The sequence below is a fragment of the Delphinus delphis genome, chromosome 10, assembly GCF_949987515.2.
Source record: "Delphinus delphis chromosome 10, mDelDel1.2, whole genome shotgun sequence".
NCBI classification, from domain to species: Eukaryota; Metazoa; Chordata; class Mammalia; order Artiodactyla; family Delphinidae; genus Delphinus; species Delphinus delphis.
In genome coordinates, this window is record NC_082692.2 from 16,575,042 (window position 1) to 16,594,534 (window position 19,493).

Here is a 19,493-nt window from a genome sequence, read left to right on the forward strand (position 1 = left end):
CCATTCTCCAGGTCAGTTAGGCTCTGGTAATAATACCCTAGCAGGTTCAGTTTTGATTAGCTAGTTTCTTCTGAGGGCAGACCTTGTTAAAAACAGAGTGCACTGGTGTATTTCAGAATGGTTCCTTTTCCCTCTCCTTCTGCTGGAAGCCCAAGGGGATTTTCTCTGATATTTACTGTGGGAACCTCATTGAGCTTCTGCTAGTAAATCTCACAACATCATGAGGGCCCCTACTGCTGAATCCCATTGGAGTCCTTAGCTCTTAGAGTTGTTAGCACCGGGCCTCCAACAATCCAGCAATTATCGTTCCGGTTTTCCTGCCCCAGCATTGGTTCCCACAGGGATTCTCTCTGCCCTGGGAAGCTGCATTCCCAGTGATTGCCTGTTGGTCTCTCCAGTTGCAGGGGGGTGGAGGGGGGCAGGTGGGGGAGGGCAGTAGTTTTCCCTGAGTTTCTGGTTTTTCGGTCTTTTCAGCTTATTACTTGTGAGGACAGAGTGGTAATTTCCAAGTTCCTTACGTGCGGAACCAGAAATCAGAAGTCAGTACAATGAAACTCAAACTTGCTCTTTTGTCTCCTTACCACAAAGTATGATGAGGATTTGTTGAAACATTTATATTTTATTATAATATACCTTAAGCACATCGAACTCTCTGAAAGCTTGTAGGTTTTATCATTTTTGAAAATCCATATGTAGAAATGACATTCGTAGCATTATTACAGTTTTACCTTATAATCACACTATTTTATTTGAGAAAACTTTAATCTACAAGTAGCGAATGGGCACAGAAAACAATTCGTTTGAGGAACCAGGAGAAGTTAAATTGGTGGATACTGTTAAAACTCAGTTGATTGTGTAACTTCATGTTCAAAATACAGGTTCTCATCACATGTGGAATGTCTTTCAGATCCGAGCTCTTTTGTTACCTTTGATAAAAAATTGAAATAATTACATCATCTGGAAATCTGAACTGTTAAAAATCCTCCTTTGGGGCCTTTAAATTTGTTTGGTTTTGTCTGAAAGGGAGTTTAAACATGGATATAAAAGGGGTTCATCAGTGTTTTCTGTCCTTGCAGAGTGAAATTCAAAATTCCTATAGGCGGGAAATGCCTATAGGATAGAGATCTTCAGGTGTTCAGCTTGTCAGAAATGTAGAAACTTTACCAAATTTACATACTGCCTCATCTTTTAAACCCAGCTGCAACCCACAGAGACTGCAGGACTCAGCATGTAGTTACTTTTTACCATCCTCTCATCTCTGTGGCCAGGACCTTGAGATTAATGACAAGGTGGACTTGAAGACACCTCGTGCTGTTCGCGGGGAGATGTTTGCCATATTCACTGTACTTTGGCCACCCTCATTCCAAGTTCATCACACAACTTGTTTGACACGTTTACTTTTTGAACACTTGGAGAATTAACAGGTGGTTGCATGACTGAGATGTTTATTTTAACAGGTGAAAAAGTGGGAGGTAATTTAGACACACACTATGATGCAATAGGAAACTACCTAACTGTTCCATTTTTGGCTCAGCTTTTCCTTTCAGTTAAAACTGCTGACAGCAAGGCTCAACAGGTCTTGTAGCTTCGTATTGTTAACATGGTCTGCACGTGAGGAACTGGCTCACGAGCAGTAATGACCATGCTTTAGTTACTCGTACATAAAACCTTCTCCTTGGCTTTAGTGCTAGAACTTAGTAAAGGGTCTCTTCTCAGAGTTTCTGCCATCCGCAGTTACGTTGTGAATACAGAAGGCTCTAAAAGCCCTACATCTATCTCAACATGCTCTAGAAAACAACTTGTAACATTCTCTGTCTGAATATAGAATGCCCAGAAGGCAAAATCCTACAAACAAGACAGCAAGACAGCTAATTCTTATTTTCCTTGTTGTGTTCATCCTGATGTGTCAGGATATCCATTAGGGTTGATTCTTGAGCTGTCTTCATTCAGTGAGCAGAAGAAACAAGGAATTTTACTGGACAGTTAGTTGTTCGTTTGATTTGGGGGTCAAGGGACTATTGCCAGAAGTGGCCATGGTCAGAGATAGAGATTCTAGGTGAGAGATGGCTGACTTTTTCCATAAGTGGCCGGATAGTAAATACTTTAGGATTTATGGACTATAGGGTCTCTGTTGCAACCACTCAACTTCTGCTCTTGTAGCGTGAAAGCAGCCATAGATAATACATAAGAAAATGAGAGTGGCTGTGTTTCAATACAATTTCATTTACAAAAATGGGCAATAGGCTGGATTGGCCCAGGGGCTATCATTTGTCAATCCCTATTCTGGATCCCAGAAGATACAGTTCTGGGCTATATGACTCTGACCTCACAGGAAAAATAGCAATGGTGTTCCGTTAACCGGACTAGTAACATATAACCTTCAGTATTCACAGCCAAGACTTTACTTCAGTTGTATGTAATACATTTGTTGTCAGAACAAAGGGCATCCTTTCCTCACTGTCGTCTTTTGGGGCTTAGTCTGAATAGTGTTATTTGCTTTTTATTTATACCCTACTTTCTTCCCAAAATAATAGAAGGTATATTTAGATTTTAGCTATCAAAATAAAGATATAAACTCCAAACCCACATAAAAAGGTCACATAAAAGAACCTCTGAATGCTCCTTATCCACCTGCCAACTCAAGCTGGTAACTCAACCACTTTAGGGACTCATTGGTCCTTGGGACGCCTCCTGGGTTGAATACTGATATGCTTCCTATTTTATCTTCTCAAGCATAATTTCCTTTCTGAAAATAAAATTTCCCCAGTGTTTTATATTGTCTCTTACCAAAGGAAGTGTTAATATCCGTCATTTTTCTTCTGATTGAAGTATAAGCCAAGAACTGTTAAACCAACTAAGTGGGTGTGTGGAAAGGAAAGAGAAAATTATAAGCTAATGAAAACTTTGGCGGGCAAGTGACCTGTTCAGAACAGATTCCAGGGCTCATAGAGCCAGGGGACTGGTTCCAAACTGTTATAGATGCATCTCTGCTCTCTAGAGAAAAGGAGTGTTAGATTACTTTCGAGCCCAGTGGTCAGAAGCACAGCTCAGAGCTGGACAGAGGAGGTAGGAATTTTAGCTGAGCTGCAGGGAGAGATGACTGTTGGTGGGTGTCAGAATGTGGAAACAGGCCAAGTGAGTTGAAGGACTGCTAACTGGAATTGTGGCTCCAAAGACAGTTCTGAAGTAGGGAACTAATCTTTGGGAAAACTGTGAGTGTATACAAATGACTCTAACACAAGGTCCTAATTCATATCGGCTCTGACTGCTGAGCCAAGTAGCTGCCCAATGTCATATAGAACCTATGCCGGGGATCTGCCTAGACCTGTGGCGTAGGGGAGGTGTGACAGATGTGCTCATGAGGAGGCTGGAGTTTAAAGAAGGAAACACTTCCCTAGGAAGCATGGGTACCAGGCAAGCATTAACAACATCAGAGTAGAACCTGGAACAAGATGGGGGCAGCATTAAGGACAAACAGGCCACTCTCATGACAGAATTTTAAGACGTGGTAGTGGGCTAACTCTATGATGTATAAAAAATAAATACAAGAAATAAATTCTATCTTTTTTTTTTTTTTGCGGTACGCGGGCCCCTCGCTGTCGTGGAGCACAGGCTCCGGACGCGCAGGCCCAGCGGCCATGGCTCACGGGCCCAGCCACTCCATAGCACACGGGATCCCCCCAGACCGGGGCATGAACCCGCGTCCCCTGCACTGGCAGGCGGACTCCCAACCACTGCACCACCAGGGAAGCCCAAGAAATAAATTCTATAATCAACAGCTGGGATGATGTTCAGTATCTGTTTTTAAAATATCTATTTTCTAAATTTAAAAATGTTCTCACCTTTAAACGAAAAAGAGAAATTAAGAATTTCCAACCTAAGCCACAATCCCTTCTTCTCTCTCACTCTTCATGAGAGGACACACTGGTCTAGTGTTGGGGGAGGAGGCAGCTTGACAGTTTCTGTCAAGGTAATAAACATGCATTCCACTTGATCCTGCAACCTGACTTCCATAATTTATCTTTTTTTAAAAAAATACACACACTCAAGCTGGCAAAGATGTTTGTGCAAAGATTATCATTATATTTATAAACTGAAATGCATTTCAGGAAAGAAGTTCAGATTTCAGAAGTTTTTGGATTTCATAACTCTGTCTAAGGGATTGCAGAGCTGGATATATAAGCATTTAAGTTTGGCAAGGATAAATTGTGAAGAGGAAAAAAGTAAATTTCAGAACAGTGTATACGGAATGATTCCTTTTCTTTGGAAGTAATAGTAATCAATTGTGTGTGAAGATATATGCACAGAAGGTCTGGAACCATCCACAGAATTGCTCATGGTGGCTGTGGTGGGGTGGACAGATCACAGTGGATTAGTAAACAAGCTGGTTCTTATAGTCGACTCTCATAGGAGAACCGCACACTTCTCCATTGTCACAGACACTGAGGAACAGGAGGTGGAGAAGCCCGGCTTCTTCTAATGATGACAACATCATTGGAAGTGAAGAGAGCCTTCTCTCTTCATAACTGTGGATGAGACTTACATGTCATCATTACCGATGCAATAGTTTTATGCCTAACTCAGGTATATTCATTTATTCATTAGTTTAGCAAATATTTATTGAGGGCCTACTGTGTGTGAGTCACCATATATATAACAGTGCCATATATACATATCTGTGTCACTATATAGCAGTGACAGGCTCCAGCAGACAGACCCAGGCTGTGCCCAGGAAGCCTGAAGTAGGCATATTGCTTGTTTAAATGGATGCATGCTAGTGCCTAACTCAGAGTAACTGAAGTTGGTGTTGCAATGAAATTGAAAGTGTCCTAAATATGTTTTTCTTTCTTTTCATAGTTTCTTCTTCATTTTAGTCTCTGAATTATGCATTTATTATAAATAGAGTTTTAATTATGGAACCTTCTAGAAGGAGGTTGCCTGACTGGTCTGTGACAGTGATCCACATAGCCATCAAGTGGCATTGGTTTCTGGTTATATCCATTTGTCCCAGGTTGACAGTGTAACCCCTCAGCTTGCACAAAGGAGGAACCTCTAAGTAAACAATGTTGTAAAGCAGATACATACAGACAGACAGATACACGCGTGTATATTTTTGCCATCAGCGTACTCACATGTTTGTGTTTTCTTCCACAGAAAAAGCAAAGAACAAAAGATCTCTCTCAAGTATTTCATTCTTACAATCCATATGATCACAAGGTAAGAGAAGAATATTTGTGTTCCTGGGTAGTAGAAGTCCTTCTGAATGTATAGCACACTTTTCACCAGTATATAGTGGTTTTGAACTACAGTTACCAATTACATTTATATTTCAGTTTTAATTTTTTAACTCTTTATCTCTTGTAAAGAAAAGAGAAGATCTGTATTTCTGAACTAAAATAATTCTATTTTATGCATATTAAAATCTAGTTACATATCATCACTGAAATCTCAAAGACTGTGAAAAGACAGATTTGGGGGTGTTTTTTGATTGGTGGGTTTTTTCTTTCCAAACAGTGTAGTAGACGAACCTGGCTTTGGAATTGGTAGAGACAGTTGAAATATTATCTGCCAACTGTTGGTTCTCCATTGCTTCTGACAGAAACTTATGTTTCTAAATAAAAATCCTAACAAAAAGCAGTGCCGAGAATCATAACTGAAATATTCACTCCCGAGAGTTTTGCTACACAGGAGACCGAGTAGTGTAATGACCCCTGCATCCCCATCCCATAGTTTCATAGACCCGTGTCCAGTCTTGTTTCATTTATACCCACACTCTCCACTTCCTATATTTGAAGAATTCTCAAACATCTCTTCATTTATAAGTATTTCACCATATATTTGTAAAAGATAAGTTCTCTTTAAAAAAAAAAAGACATAACTTTTAAAGAAAACGCTCAACACCACATCTTCATGGGGGGGGAATACATTAAAGTATTCTGAGACTTGTACAAAACTTCTATATCATATAAGGTTCCAGTAAATCTGTTAATTTGAGGTGATTTCAGAAGCAAACAAAACATTCGCACAGTTGAAATGCTAATATAAACTTAAATCTTTATCTATGAATCTACAAGGAGACATGTGGTAAGGATTTTTTAACTAGCCAAAATAAGTAGTGTGAAAAGTACTCTCCTCATTTGAGAATACAGAAATGTCTGGATTCAGGAGGAAAAAATTGTGCCAGTTGTTCATAGAAGTTGAAGGAATTTGAATCGCTTCTAGTGTTTCTGTAGTGAACAGTTGACTTAAGCATCAGAAATTTGTCAGAAGAGGTGTTTATATTCCACGTGACCGCGGCGATACACAAGACTAAAAATTTTATCATTTCAAGTTACATTTTTCAAGTTAAATCAGTCACTTTGCAGAATATGGCAATTTGTTTGGAAGCGATCGAGCGAGCCAGGCGTGTCTGACAACGCAGGCGCAAGGTGCAGGCTGATAAGTAGTACAAGAGCAAAAGGAATGAGATTGGCCAGATTTCTGGTGGGGAAGTTGCATTTTTTTTTTTAGACGATGCCACTTAATAAACATAAATGCAACAGTGGCTGAAGTTAACATTTAACAACAGCTACAAGAGGCTATGACGAATCAGAGGTTTTGCCTGACTTGTCTAAATTTTGCCCACTTCGAACATTTTTTTAATTCACAGTTAAGGGAAATTCCATTATTCTTCTATTAGAACTCTTAATGGAACTTCGCCATTCACAACTTCTCCCAGCTTCCTCTTCATATCCTTTGTGGCACTGTATCAAAGTCACCTCAGATGATTTTGGCTTCCCTTGTGAAGACTTCATTCCTCTACAAATTAGTCATCAGGCAGTGAGGAATTGAATATAAAATGCTAGATGGAGTTCCTTTTGATCTTTGCTTTAAGATCAGTAATAAATTACTGTGAAGTAGCTGGACTGCTTGATGAGTGGGTTTTGCAGCCCCCAAGGTTCAGCCTGGGGGCGTTCTGTCTTACTCTATAGGTGTAGTGAAGGGAAAGGGGAGAGTTTTCCTTCTGGCTCCCGTCCCTTACTGCCTCCTCCGGATTTTCTAAGCTCCAACCAGGCAAGGGTAACCGTGTTACTTTTAACTGTGTCTCTTGTTGGTCAGTTTCCACAAAGACTAGAATCACAGGGATTGAGTCACGTGCACTGTTTTCTCAATATTAGAATGTTCCTTTTTTCCCCATAAATAAAATAATAGAAGGTTGTGGTTCGAGTTACTTTGTCATTTTTAATTACCCAATTATATTCGAACAAATTCATTCTCTAGGCAGAAAAAACGTTAGTGTAAAACGTTTTGTAAGATGTGGTTAAAGTTGGTTTAAACATCTCATGCTCAATGAGATTTCTGGAGTGATCTTCAGGTTAAATATATACATGTGTCATAAATAAAAGCTTATATAAAGCTTATATAAAATAAAGTATAGGCTGTCTGGGATTTGCTTTAAAAAAGAATCAAAGGAGGAACGTGGGTAGGGCACAGTAAAATAAGGTTGGCCATGTGTTGATGATTATTGATACTGAATTATTAGTTTGTAGGGGTTCATCATTCTACTCTGTGTATGTTTTTATATGATTGAAGTTTTCCATAGTAAAAATGATGCAAGAAGTAAACTAAACTCTGGTCTGCTCCCAGGAGCGAATGTTGTGATACTCTTTTCCTCTCCAGCTAAATCTTTTCAATTGTTCATTTTTCCCTTGATGTAAATTTGTACCAAAGAAGGAATACTCAGCATTTCAGTGGGTTCATTATGCTGGGTAAACTCAGAAATGCAACTCCTGTTCTAGAGTTGGCATAATTTCCTGGGGCTTCATCCCAAATTATAGTGGGTCACTTAAATGATAGCCTTGCCTACAAGAAACTGTTAAAACAGTTGTCATTACAAAGGGGCGTTAGTACCACCGTTTTGTTCTCAGTGAGTCAGTTATATTTGCTCTCCTTTCCTTCCCGCCAACCAAGACTGCTCCTGCCTGACCCCAGACACAGGAAAGTCACCAGGTTAAACAAATTTGTTGTTTGAGTGAAGCCAGGTGCATTTCTTAAGCATACTGTAAAGCCATTGTTTAGGTTGTAAATGGTCAGTTTGTTTTCCCTTAGGTGCTGTTGCAAAAAGCAAATAAAGCTTAGGGCAAAATGAGCATTCAAAATTAGTCTTAAGAAAAATACCTGAGTTGTTTTTTTAGACTCTAAGACAAATTTTGCTGGAGACTGGACGAATTTCATTTTGGATTGTTATCTCTGGTCCCATGTCCATTTTTTAAAAAATTGTTTTTGGGAGTTCTCATAATACAAACTTACACAAAAAGGCTTGACCAAACCTAATTCCCACTTATCTATCCTAATAAAAGGGAACATTGGTAAAGGGAATCCAAAGCAGCAGGTAATCTGATTGTATTTTGAACATTATATTCTTTCCTCTGTTATTTTAATAAACACATAATAAACATAGCTTGGAATTTCTGAAAACACATACTAACTACCAGGAAGATTATAGGGATAGAGGTCTTCCACTTCACAGACAGCCAACCTGGAGTTGAATTTTTCCTTTGGAGAAGTCACAGGTAAGTAGAATAGGCTATAATTAGAACACATTTATTAAAGGTATGCAAATTAGCATATGCTTTTTATCTTTGGCCTGACGAAAATATTGCCATGCATATAAAAGATGTCTCTCTCTTTCTTATTTCCTTCCTTCCTTACTTCTTTTCTTTCTTGTTAGATTTTATCAGAATTATGTGTTTGGAGAAATCTAGGTTTATTAGCTAAACACAGATGTTTTTTATAATCTGCTATTGTAAAAAGCTACTATAAAATATGAAAATACTTGGAAAGAAAAAAGTACACAGTTCTGTTTAGATCTATAGTGGTTTTTAACATCTGCAAAATTGAATAAGTTCCTATTCCATTATTCTTTTATTAGAACGCTTAATGGAACTTAAGGGGCAGAGATTATTTAAACAAATAATCTATATGAATTAATATATACTTGACCATTAAAAGTGAGTTTTTAACAGGCTGTCACTGTTATAGTTTCTATATTTTGTGAAGTAGGCTTCTCATTTTCTTTTAGTGACTGTTGTTGTTTTAATAATTTTCTACATTTGTAAAATGTTCTACATTTCGTACATAAATCAATGGACAAGTAGAAACATTATTATATGGCTCCTGTGTTGGTGCAATAAACTTTTCTTTGTCTTTTTGGTGACCAATTTTTTTTAATGATTTTTCCACACACATAGACATGTATCACTTGAACTGTAAACAAACTCACCTGTCCAAAAACACAGCTGCGTGTGAATACATTTGATAAGTTAGCATGTGAATAGATAGAAAATCACTCACTCCGAGGGATTTTATGTAGCAATCTTAGCCGTCAAAAACACAGCCCGGAACCTGAAAGTAAGCCAGCCTAGGCCCAGACTGTCAAAATCATCTAATTCTCTCTCCCCGCCTCATTACTTCTTCAGTTCTCCATCCACAAACAGTCCAGTTTTTTGTTTTTTTTTAATAGTTCTAACACACATAGATGCCTGGCTTCTCAAACCACAGTCAACCCTAGCAGCAGTTAAAAAGAGGGTAGTTATTGCTTCAAGAAGTCAGAGCTCCATTAAGCAGTGGCCGCATACGAAGTGAAGGCAAGGACAAGGCCATAAAAACTCTAAGTCATTAACAGAAGGACTCTAAAAGTGCAGCTGCCCAAGTCCCCTTCATTTGGACCCAAACACCCCTGTAATACATTTTTGTAGTCCCGGAATAAAATAATTGGACCAAAATTATATCAAGAAACAGATGTTTTGTTTAAAAATAGTAGAGATGTGTATAATCTATTTGTACAAACTATTTTATGAATAAATTTCATTTATCTTGAAAACTCTCTTAGGAACAGCTGGTTCTTAATAAGGTTGGGTAAATGAAGTACGTATTACTATAGACAGTGGTTTAATAAAAGAGAAATAGTGAAAGAATGGTTGAACATGTATTGGTAATTGGGTTAAGGACAGAAAATATGTGGGAGCATAAAAGATGAGAAGGGTAGAATCAGTCTTACCCCAAATTATTCATTCATATAATTAGACACTGTAAAAATATTAAAGCCTTTGAGAATTATTATAAGATATTTTTATCCTAAAGATTACTCTAGGCATAACTTGAGTGAATACTTGTAAGCAGTGAATCAGTACAATGCATTTTTAACTGAAGTATTAAGTGTACAAAAAAAGTTGATATGTATTTCTCTTATCCACCCTTCTAAGACTACCTTAAGAACTGTCGTGAATACAACCACTTGCGGGAATTCATATCTCCTAGTGCACAGTGAGCTATATAATAAAAAATGTAAAATTATATTTTCTGCAGCTTCATTTGGGCAGAAGCCCAATCTATTTCAGAAGTCTTGGGACAGAAAAAGTCTTCAGTTATACACCCCCCTTTCCTCCCTTAAGAGATTAGTAGTCTCTATGACATCAAGTTTCATAAATACATATATCATACCTTAAGCAAAAGGGACAGTTTCGTTTCGGAAAATCATGTATTGATTTACATTTCTCCATTAATCAAATATATCTAGTGATTTAAGATAAAAGTTACTTTATCCAGCTCTTTATGTTTGAAGAATAATGGCCATTTGACTCCATCCTCAGGCAGCTACAATACTGTCAAACCTTCCTCATCCCCTGTGCTTTGAATAACGTCATGCAGCAGCAGAGTGCTGTGGGTTGCGCTTTAGAGAGGGAGATGCAGACTTGGATTGTTGCCTGCTGGCCCTGTTGAGCTTTGAGCTATCTGCTGTCTGGAAACAGCAAATTCAGTTTTTAATGGATCCAGCCCTCTACGATGGCCAGATTTTCATGGCACATGCAGAGAAAGAGACAAGTTATTGATTTGGCATGTTTTTGCCATGCTTAAAACAGTTCTCTGCAGCACGTTGGCCAAAGCCATTTGTGCGCTTACCTCCATTCCCCACTCTGGCAAAGACTAAAAAATGTCTAAAAAGTAATTTTCGGGATGTTGCTAAGTATCAGGAGCAATTGGATTAGCTTCTAACTGTTTGAGTTCCCTTATTGTCATGTTAACATGTGTCATACTAAAACCACGCTCGGGTTATGGCCTTGAAACCCAAGGAAGTGAGCGCTTCAGTAAATATTAAACCCATTTCATTGGCTCCATGAACTCCACTCTAAAGTCGGTTGAATAACTCAGCCTCAGAATAATGGACATACTGAAAAGCTCTTTTGGTGTAAAATCTGTGCTTCCCTCTCTAGGTGACCATATAATTGTTGCCAAAGAGGCAGATATAGTTCAGCTGCTTCCAGCTTCAGCAATAGGTATCTCTAGCCACGCTTTTGCTTCCTGATGAATGCCAACCTGATCCAAAAGCATTTTCCTCATTTTTAACTTCCCTCAGCTTGTGATTCAAGTTGAGTAACAGGTCATGTTTCCTTGAGCCTAACTTTGACATTGTACCTGTGTATTTTCTTCTTTTCCTTCTAACATGGCATTGTTCTAAAACTCAAACATTATTTTTTTACGTGTTGATTTAATTTACCTTGTTACTGTAAACGCAGGGATAGGTGGTATGGAAGTATGTGTAAATGGCAGAGATTGTGGTGACGTTAAAATGATATATCCAGGGACCCATAGATGTCAGAATTCTGCTCTGGCAGTTACCCTGAGGATTGACGAGGAGGCTGGAATCTGACTGGACCATTATTATTATTGTTATATTATCATTATTATTAAACTACTTACAGCACACCCTGTAACTGGTAATATTCTCAAAGCTTTACATATACACATAACTCATTTAATCTGTATACCAACCCAGTAAGTACTGTTATTATCCCCTGTTTTATAGATGAGGAAACTGAGACACAGTTAAGTAACTGCTCAAGGTCACACAGCTAGTAAGTTATAGAGCATTCTAGCTCCAGAGTCCATGCCCATCACCCCTCTGCCATGAGTAGCTGCAAATCTGCTGAGTAAGAGGCTCTGATAAAGGTGGGCTGACAAACACAGCTTAAGTTCAAGGTCAGGATGGGCCTTCTTACCCTGCCTCTTTCCCTCCAACCCCTAAATCTAAATAGGCAAACTCTATGTAGAAACAGAGGTAGGAGAAGCAATAAGGAGAGAGAAAGGACAGCAACAGTCCGGGGGAAGAGTGTCAAGGATTCCACTGACTGGCCTCCCTGTAAAGCAGACAGTAAAGCAGCCAAGCTTGTGCTGGCCACGGCCACCCTCACCTCCACTCTTCCCCTGTCTGATTCATTCACCAGAGGAAACTTGATTTAAGCTGTACATCAGGGCTGCTATCATCAGAGACTAACAGATGACTGCTAAACACTGTCAGGCACACTTTTACTCACAGAGCCGTGTTCACCGTGCTCTCCTTTCAGCTCCCCTCTGTGAGGGTGGGAATGGGGCAAGTTCCAGCCAAAGGATGGGAGTTCTTTAGGGCCAAAACAGCAGGGGATGTCCAAGCCAGGGAAACAGGGCACGCCAGCCTAAAACCCTAGAGCCCAGAGAAAGGTTGAGGAGAATCAACTGAAGTCCAGTGGAGATGGGAAAATGGCAGCAGGGCAGGTTAGAAACTGGTAGACTGCTGTCCTGTTCCATCTATCAGGACGCCAGCTAGCATTTGCAACTTATCTTATGGGCAGGTGGCGTCATGAGGCAAAAGTCAGAAAGTTCCCCAGGTCCTGACTAAATGTCCTATTTAGTAGCATATTCTCCTCCCTCCACCTTCCCGCCCAGCTACTCCCGGGAAATATCAGCAATAGGGGAAAACAAAGTTCATGATCAAATATTTTGCTAACATTCAGTATAAAAGTACTGATAAAAAATTAATCAAAAGAAAATCTAAAAGGCAACAGAAGCAAAAATAAACAAGTGGGACTACATGAAACTAAAAAGCTTCTGTACCGCAAAGGAAACTATCAACTAAATGAAAAGGCAACCTAGCAAATGGAAGAAAATATTTGCAAATCATATATCTGGTAAGAGCTTAATATCCAAAATATGTAAAGAATTCATACAACTCAATAGCAAAAAAACCCCACAAACAATCCAATTAAAAAGTGGGCAGAGGATCAGAATAGACATTTTACCAAAGAAGATATACAGATGACCAACAGGCGCCTGAAAAGATGCTCACCATCGCTAATCATCAGGGAACTGCAGATCAAAACCGCAGTGAGCTATCACCTCACACCTGTCAGAATGGCTGTCATCAAAAAGTCAAGCAATAAGTGTTGGCGAGGATCTGCAGAAAAGGGGACCCTTGTGCACTATTGCTGGCCATGCCTCTGTGGAAAACAGTATGGCAGTTCCTCAAAGAATTAAAAACAACTACCAAATGATCCAACAATTCCACTTCTGGGTATTTATCCAAAGAAAATAAAAACACTAACTCAACAAGATGTATACACCCCCATTGTTCATTGCAGCATTATTTATGACAGTCAAGACATGGAAGCGACCTAAGTGTTCATCGACAGATGAATGGATAAGGAAAATGAGGTGTGTGTATACACACACACACACGATGGAATGTTATTTAGCCATAAAAGGGAGTCTTGCTATTTGCAGCAACATGAATGGACCTTGAGGGTATTATGCTAAGTGAAATAAGTCAGGCACAGAAAGACAAATGCCGTATGATCTCACTTAAATGTGGACTCTAAAACAAAACAAAACAAACTTACAGATTAAAAAAAAAAATCAGATTGATGGTTTCCAGAGGCAGGCTGAGGCAGGTGGGAGAAATGGGTGAAGGGAGTCAAAAGGTGCAAACTTCCAGTTATAAAATAAGTCGTGGAGATCAATGTACAGCATGGCAGCTATAGTTAATAATATTGTATTGTGTATTTGAAAGTCGCCAAGAGAGTAAATCTTAAAAGTTCTCATTAAAAGAAGAAAGTTTTGTATATATGCTGACATGTTAACTGGGCCCATTGTGATCGTTTCGTAGTGTAGACAAATATTGAATCATTATGTAGTACACCTGAAACTAACATAATGTATTTCAATTATACCTCAATTTAAAAATAAATAAAAAAGAAAATCTACATAGAAATGGCAGTTACTATATTTTAAATTATTTATCAGGCCTAAAAGTATCTCAGTTTCTACTGTCATTGATTGTGTACCTGCCTCTACGAAATTCACTAGCATAAGGAAGAAATCAGCAGAGGAAGGAAGAGGAACTGCATTGCACCGAGAGCCAGAGTGCGTGCATGTACCACTCACCCCCGGGCTGCTTGCCTCTGACTGCTCCAGCAGTCACCCCCATGCTGGCCCTCGGACATCAGTCTTTGCATGCAGTTAAAACATATCACCAGTCTCTTTCCTTCTTGATACGTACCTGCCCCAAACCTTTTTTCTATGTCTCACCACCAGTGGGCGCTACCACTTACCAACCTTTCCCAACAACACACTTAGCTAGCACACCCTCCGCTTGATATGTTAGGCCTGTTGCATGTTGGGTTGCCAGTTAACAAATGAAAATGCAGGACACCCAGTTACATTTGAACTTCAGATAAACAGTGAGGGGTTTTTTGGTTTGTTTGTTTTTGTTTTTTAGTATAAGTATGTCCCATGCAATATATGGGACTTATTTATACTAAAAATTTATTCATTTATCAAAACAAATTTATTTATCTGAAATTCATATGTAAGTGGGTGTGTTGTTTTTATCTGGCAACCCCAGCTGCATGCACATTACACTTTTCACTTCAGCAAATTGAGATAGATGAAAGGGAAAAGAATATCCAACATGGAATGAAATAAAAAATGATTTTAAAACCTCCGCTGTATATAATGTGAAGGATATGAGCAAGTTTCTTCCTACTCCTGACACCATCGTTGTATAATGTGCGTGGCCTCCCTGTCAAAGGCTGACACCAATGTCAGACATAGTTTTTCAAACATTCACAATTTTAATTAAGAAGATAAAGCAAGTTACTCATTTAACTTTTGTTCTCTAAAATCTTATGACCATGTTTTATCCTGGGAAACCTGTTTGGAAAATTGCTTGGAAGACACAAAGAGAAGTTAAATTAAAAAGTGCCTGTACCGGGCTTCCCTGGTGGCGCAGTGGTTGAGAGTCCGCCTGCCGATGCAGGGGACACGGGTTCGTGCCCCGGTCCAGGAGGATCCCACATTTCGCGGAGCGGGCCCGTGAGCCATGGCCGCTGAGCCTGCGCGTCCGGAGCCTGTGAGAGGCCCGCGTACCGCATTAAAAAAAAAAAAAAAAAAAAGTGCCCGTACCTTATTTTCAAGGAAGAATTTTCAACACCCCCCGAAAAAGTACACTTTGTTTCTCAGCAATACATTTTATCGTAAAATATGTTAATGACTTCTTTGTAGCTGAAGTTATTTTTATTGAGATGCACTAAAAAGCATTAATGCCGGTGATGCTTAAAGCAAGTAGTGCAGGTATCCACTAGCGAAATGAGGATGCTATTACTGATTTTTTTCGTCTCTAGCTCTGCTGCTCAAGTTTTCAGATGGTTGAAAATCCTTTGATTGGTGCAGTGTGGGTTGATGCTGTTTGCAGAGTTGGCTCCCCAGGCCTGGCCTCTGTCTTCCTCAGCACATTATTAACAGCGGCTAAAGGCCCCAGTCTTGTACCACTCTCCCATGATCACCAGCCTTCGATACAGATTCTGACTTGCACAATTTCCAGAATTCTCTTGACAAAGAATAGTGAAATGAAAATATTTCCATGGGCCAATAATTCATTCTGTGCAAGGTTAAGAAGACATAATTACAGTTAGCATCTATGATGCTTTTTTAATGTATACATTAACACTCTTCTCTTGAAATTAGAAAGCTAGAGACTTTTGGTACCTGGAAGAAAATAAGGTAAACAGCTTTTTTTAATGATTGTTAATATTTTCCATTATTCAACACTGTACCTTTGGGTGCTCTTCAGATGTCCAGAGGTATTTTAAATGCACGTGTCAAATAAAAATAAAAGTTTTAAAAGCTCGAGTTCTTTATAATTTAGCTCTATCGTTATACGGCACACACATGGGTGAGAAAGGAGACTATTCCACTTTTAGTTACTGTAAAGTATAATAATCCAGCATATAATCATACAACAGAAATCTCTCATTCAATTTAGGCCTTTTTTTTTGGAGGGGGGTAATTTTAAAGCTGCTTTTTTGTCTGTATTCCTCACTCTTTATTTCTTATTAGCACTTTCTTTTTCTAATTTAATTTTTTTACAGGTTTCTTTTTTTATTGAGTAAAATTTAATACATATTAGATGAATAAGTTCACACGATTTTCCTTGACAGTGGCTATTATCCTCACATTATGTAGGATGCAATGGGCGCATTAACCATGACCTTCTTTACCCGAGAACAAATAACCATACTTAAGAAGCCAAAATTTCTGGCTTTAAAAACATGTATTCTTGTTGTAAAGATAATGGAACATTTTTTTAAACAAACTAAAAAAAGAAATCACTTATAAATCCAGCTCTCCATCCCCAGCCCCCAGTACAATAATAGCCTTGGTCTTTTGTCTTCCTCTCCAGATCCTGGTGTCTAGGTCCTGCTCTTTCCCAGTTGTGGTTTATGTCCCACTGCTACACAAGCAGTTTTCTAAGTCTGTAGATGGTGGAAGACTCAAGGAGGTTTTTTCTCTACAGCTTTATCAGCACTGATGAAATACTGGCAGGGAGAAGAGATGGGAGCTTCAACTCTTTCTAATTTAATTTTAAATGATGTAGTTAACGTTTTACGTTTGCCTCCCTCCCTGTACCTCTGGGGCTGTGTGCTTCCTTTCCATTGTTTTTCACTTTGTCTTTCTCCCTATCCATTCTTTGTGCTCATGTTTCCTTACTATGCCACATACTTTTCCATCTCTCCACCCAATTTCTCAGATGGTTTTGCTTTTTACCCTCTAGTATGTTCCTGCTTGGAGTGTATGGGGTGTAATTCTTGGGATCTTCAACCCGCTGGCATATTCTGGAACTTACTTCCTTTCCCCTGGAGACAGTAACACAGAAAATCAACACTGGGTCCGTCCATTCTCCCTTCTCAAACCAGGGAGCTCATGTAATCCCACTGCCCACCTCTTGTACACGTAAAGAAAAGTCTCTCTTGTCCTTTTGAATTCTTACTCATCTTTCATGACCCAGCTTAAGTTTACCTTCTTTGCATCCTTTCTGATGCTCACAGAAAATTGTTGTCGTGCTATCACTATGACATGCATATGTCTGTATTATTTTGAGTTGTCATGCTCTTAGAATTCAGTGCCATTCAACAATCATGAGTTTTTTCCTAAGGGGCAGGCATAAATGCTTATAACCCAATAGGGCAATAGAGGGGTTGGCAGCAAACATTGCATTGTAATTATTTTGCTCTGTTACATATGTATTGTTGATACAACTGTTTTCTCCTGTTACACTGAGGATGTCTACAGGACAAAGATCATATCTCACTTGTCTTCTTTTCCCCTCTCCAGGGGAAGACCCTGAATGGTGGACTAGAATTTAATGTGTTGTATATATGAAGTGTGTTTCGTTCTTCTTTTGCTCTACATACCATAACTGTACAAAGCACTTACCCATTATTATCCCACAGCAAATACAAGGTGAAAACTCAGCCTTTTAATTCCCAGTTTGGTGCTCTGTCCATGTCACTACACAATCGGAATGTTCCAGTAGTAATGACCACAGCTGTGGGAGGATGCGCTAAGTTTGTTCTTGGTTTTTAATTGTAAAATAGGTAATACACGCACTTGAAACCATGCTCAAAGAAAGTGTCCCTCCTAACACTATCCTACAGATCCCTGTTCCCTCCAGAGGCAATCACTGTTTTTGGTTTTGTGTATATGCTTCTAGAGTTGTTTTCTGCATGTAGAAACACATACCTTCCTATGTGTCTTTATGTAGATACATGCCCTTTTTAATTCAGATGCTAACATACTACAAATTCTTCTCTTTTTCACTTTACAGTGTATCTTGGAGATAATTTCCATCAGTACATAAAGAGCTCCTTGTTCCTTTTTTTTTTTAATGGATCTTTATTGGAGTATAGTTGCTTCACAATACTGTTAGCTTCTGTTGTACAACAGAGCGAATCAGCCATATGCCTACACATGTCCCCATATCCCCTCCCTCTTGAACCTCTCTCCCATCCTCCCTATCCCATCCCTCTAGGTCATCACCAAGCACCGAGCAGATCTCCCTGTGCTATGCTGCTGCTTCCCACCAGCCAACTATTTTACATTCGGTAGTGTATATACATCAATGCTACTCTCACTTCGCCCCAGCTTCGCCCTCCCACCCCATGTCCTCAAGTCCATTTTCTATGTCTACCTCTTCATTCCTGCCCTGCAACTAGGTTCGTCAGCACCATTTTTTTTCTTAGATTCCATATATATGCGTTAGCATACGATATTTATGTTTCTCTTTCTGACTTATTTCACTCGGTATGACAGACTCTAGGTCCATCCACCTCACTACAAATAACTCAATTTCATTTCTTTTCATGACTGAGTAATATTCCATTGTATATATGTGCCACATCTTCTTTATCCATTCATCTGTCAATGGACATTTGGGTTGGTTCCATGTCCTGGCTATTGTAAATAGTGCTGCAGTGAACATTGTGGTACATGACTCTTTCTGAATTACGGTTTTTTCCAGGTATATGCCCAGCAGTGGGATTGCTGGGTCATATGGTAGTTCTATTTTTAGTTTTTTAAGGAACCTCCATATTGTTTTCCATAGTGGTTGGATCAATTTACATTCCCACCAACAGTGCAGGAGGGTTCCCTTTTTACCACACCCTTTCCAGCATTTATTGTTTCTAGATTTTTTGATAATGGCCATTCTGACCAGCATGAGGTGATACCTCATTGTAGTTTCGATTTTCATCTCTCTAATAATTAGTGATGTTGAGCATCTTTTCACGTGCCTCTTGGCCATCTGTGTGTCTTCCTTGGTGAAATGTCTGTTTAGGTCTTCTGCCCATTTTTTTAAGTGGATTGTTTGTTTTTTTGATATTTAGCTCCATGAGCTGTTTGTATATTTTGGAGATTAATCCTTTGTCTGTTGTTTCATTTGCAAATATTTTCTGCCATTCTGAGGATTGTCTTTTTGTCTTGTTTATGGTTTCCTTTGCTGTGCAAAAGCTTTTAAGTTTAATTAAGTACCATTTGTTTATTTTTGTTTTTATTTCTGTTACTCTAGGAGGTGGGTCAAAAAAGATCTTGCTGTGGTTTATGTCAAAGAGTGTTTTTCCTGTATATTCCTCTAAGAGTTTTATAGTGTTTGGTCTTACATTTAATTAAGTCTTTAATCCATTTGGAGTTTATTTTTGTGTATGGTGTTAAGCATTGTTCTAATTGAATTGTTTTACATGTAGCTGTCCAGTTTTCCCAGCACCACTTATTAAAGAGGCTGTCTTTTCTCCATTTTATGTTCTGCCTCCTTTGTCATAAATTAGGTGCCCGTATGTGTGGCTTTATCTCTGGGCATTCTATCCTGT

General features: G+C 39.0%; 1 protein-coding gene across 4 annotated transcripts in view; it reads left to right on the forward strand.

The window, feature by feature from the left end:
- The window catches only part of CDKAL1 (CDK5 regulatory subunit associated protein 1 like 1), a 654,211-nt gene that overhangs the window by 518,844 nt on the left and 115,874 nt on the right, over positions 1–19,493 (forward strand). For all 4 annotated transcript variants that reach the window (XM_060023566.1, XM_060023563.1, XM_060023565.1 and 1 more), the window contains one exon: positions 5,155–5,217. In XM_060023566.1, the coding sequence (XP_059879549.1) occupies positions 5,155–5,217 (63 nt within the window). The remainder of the gene's footprint in view (positions 1–5,154; positions 5,218–19,493) is intronic.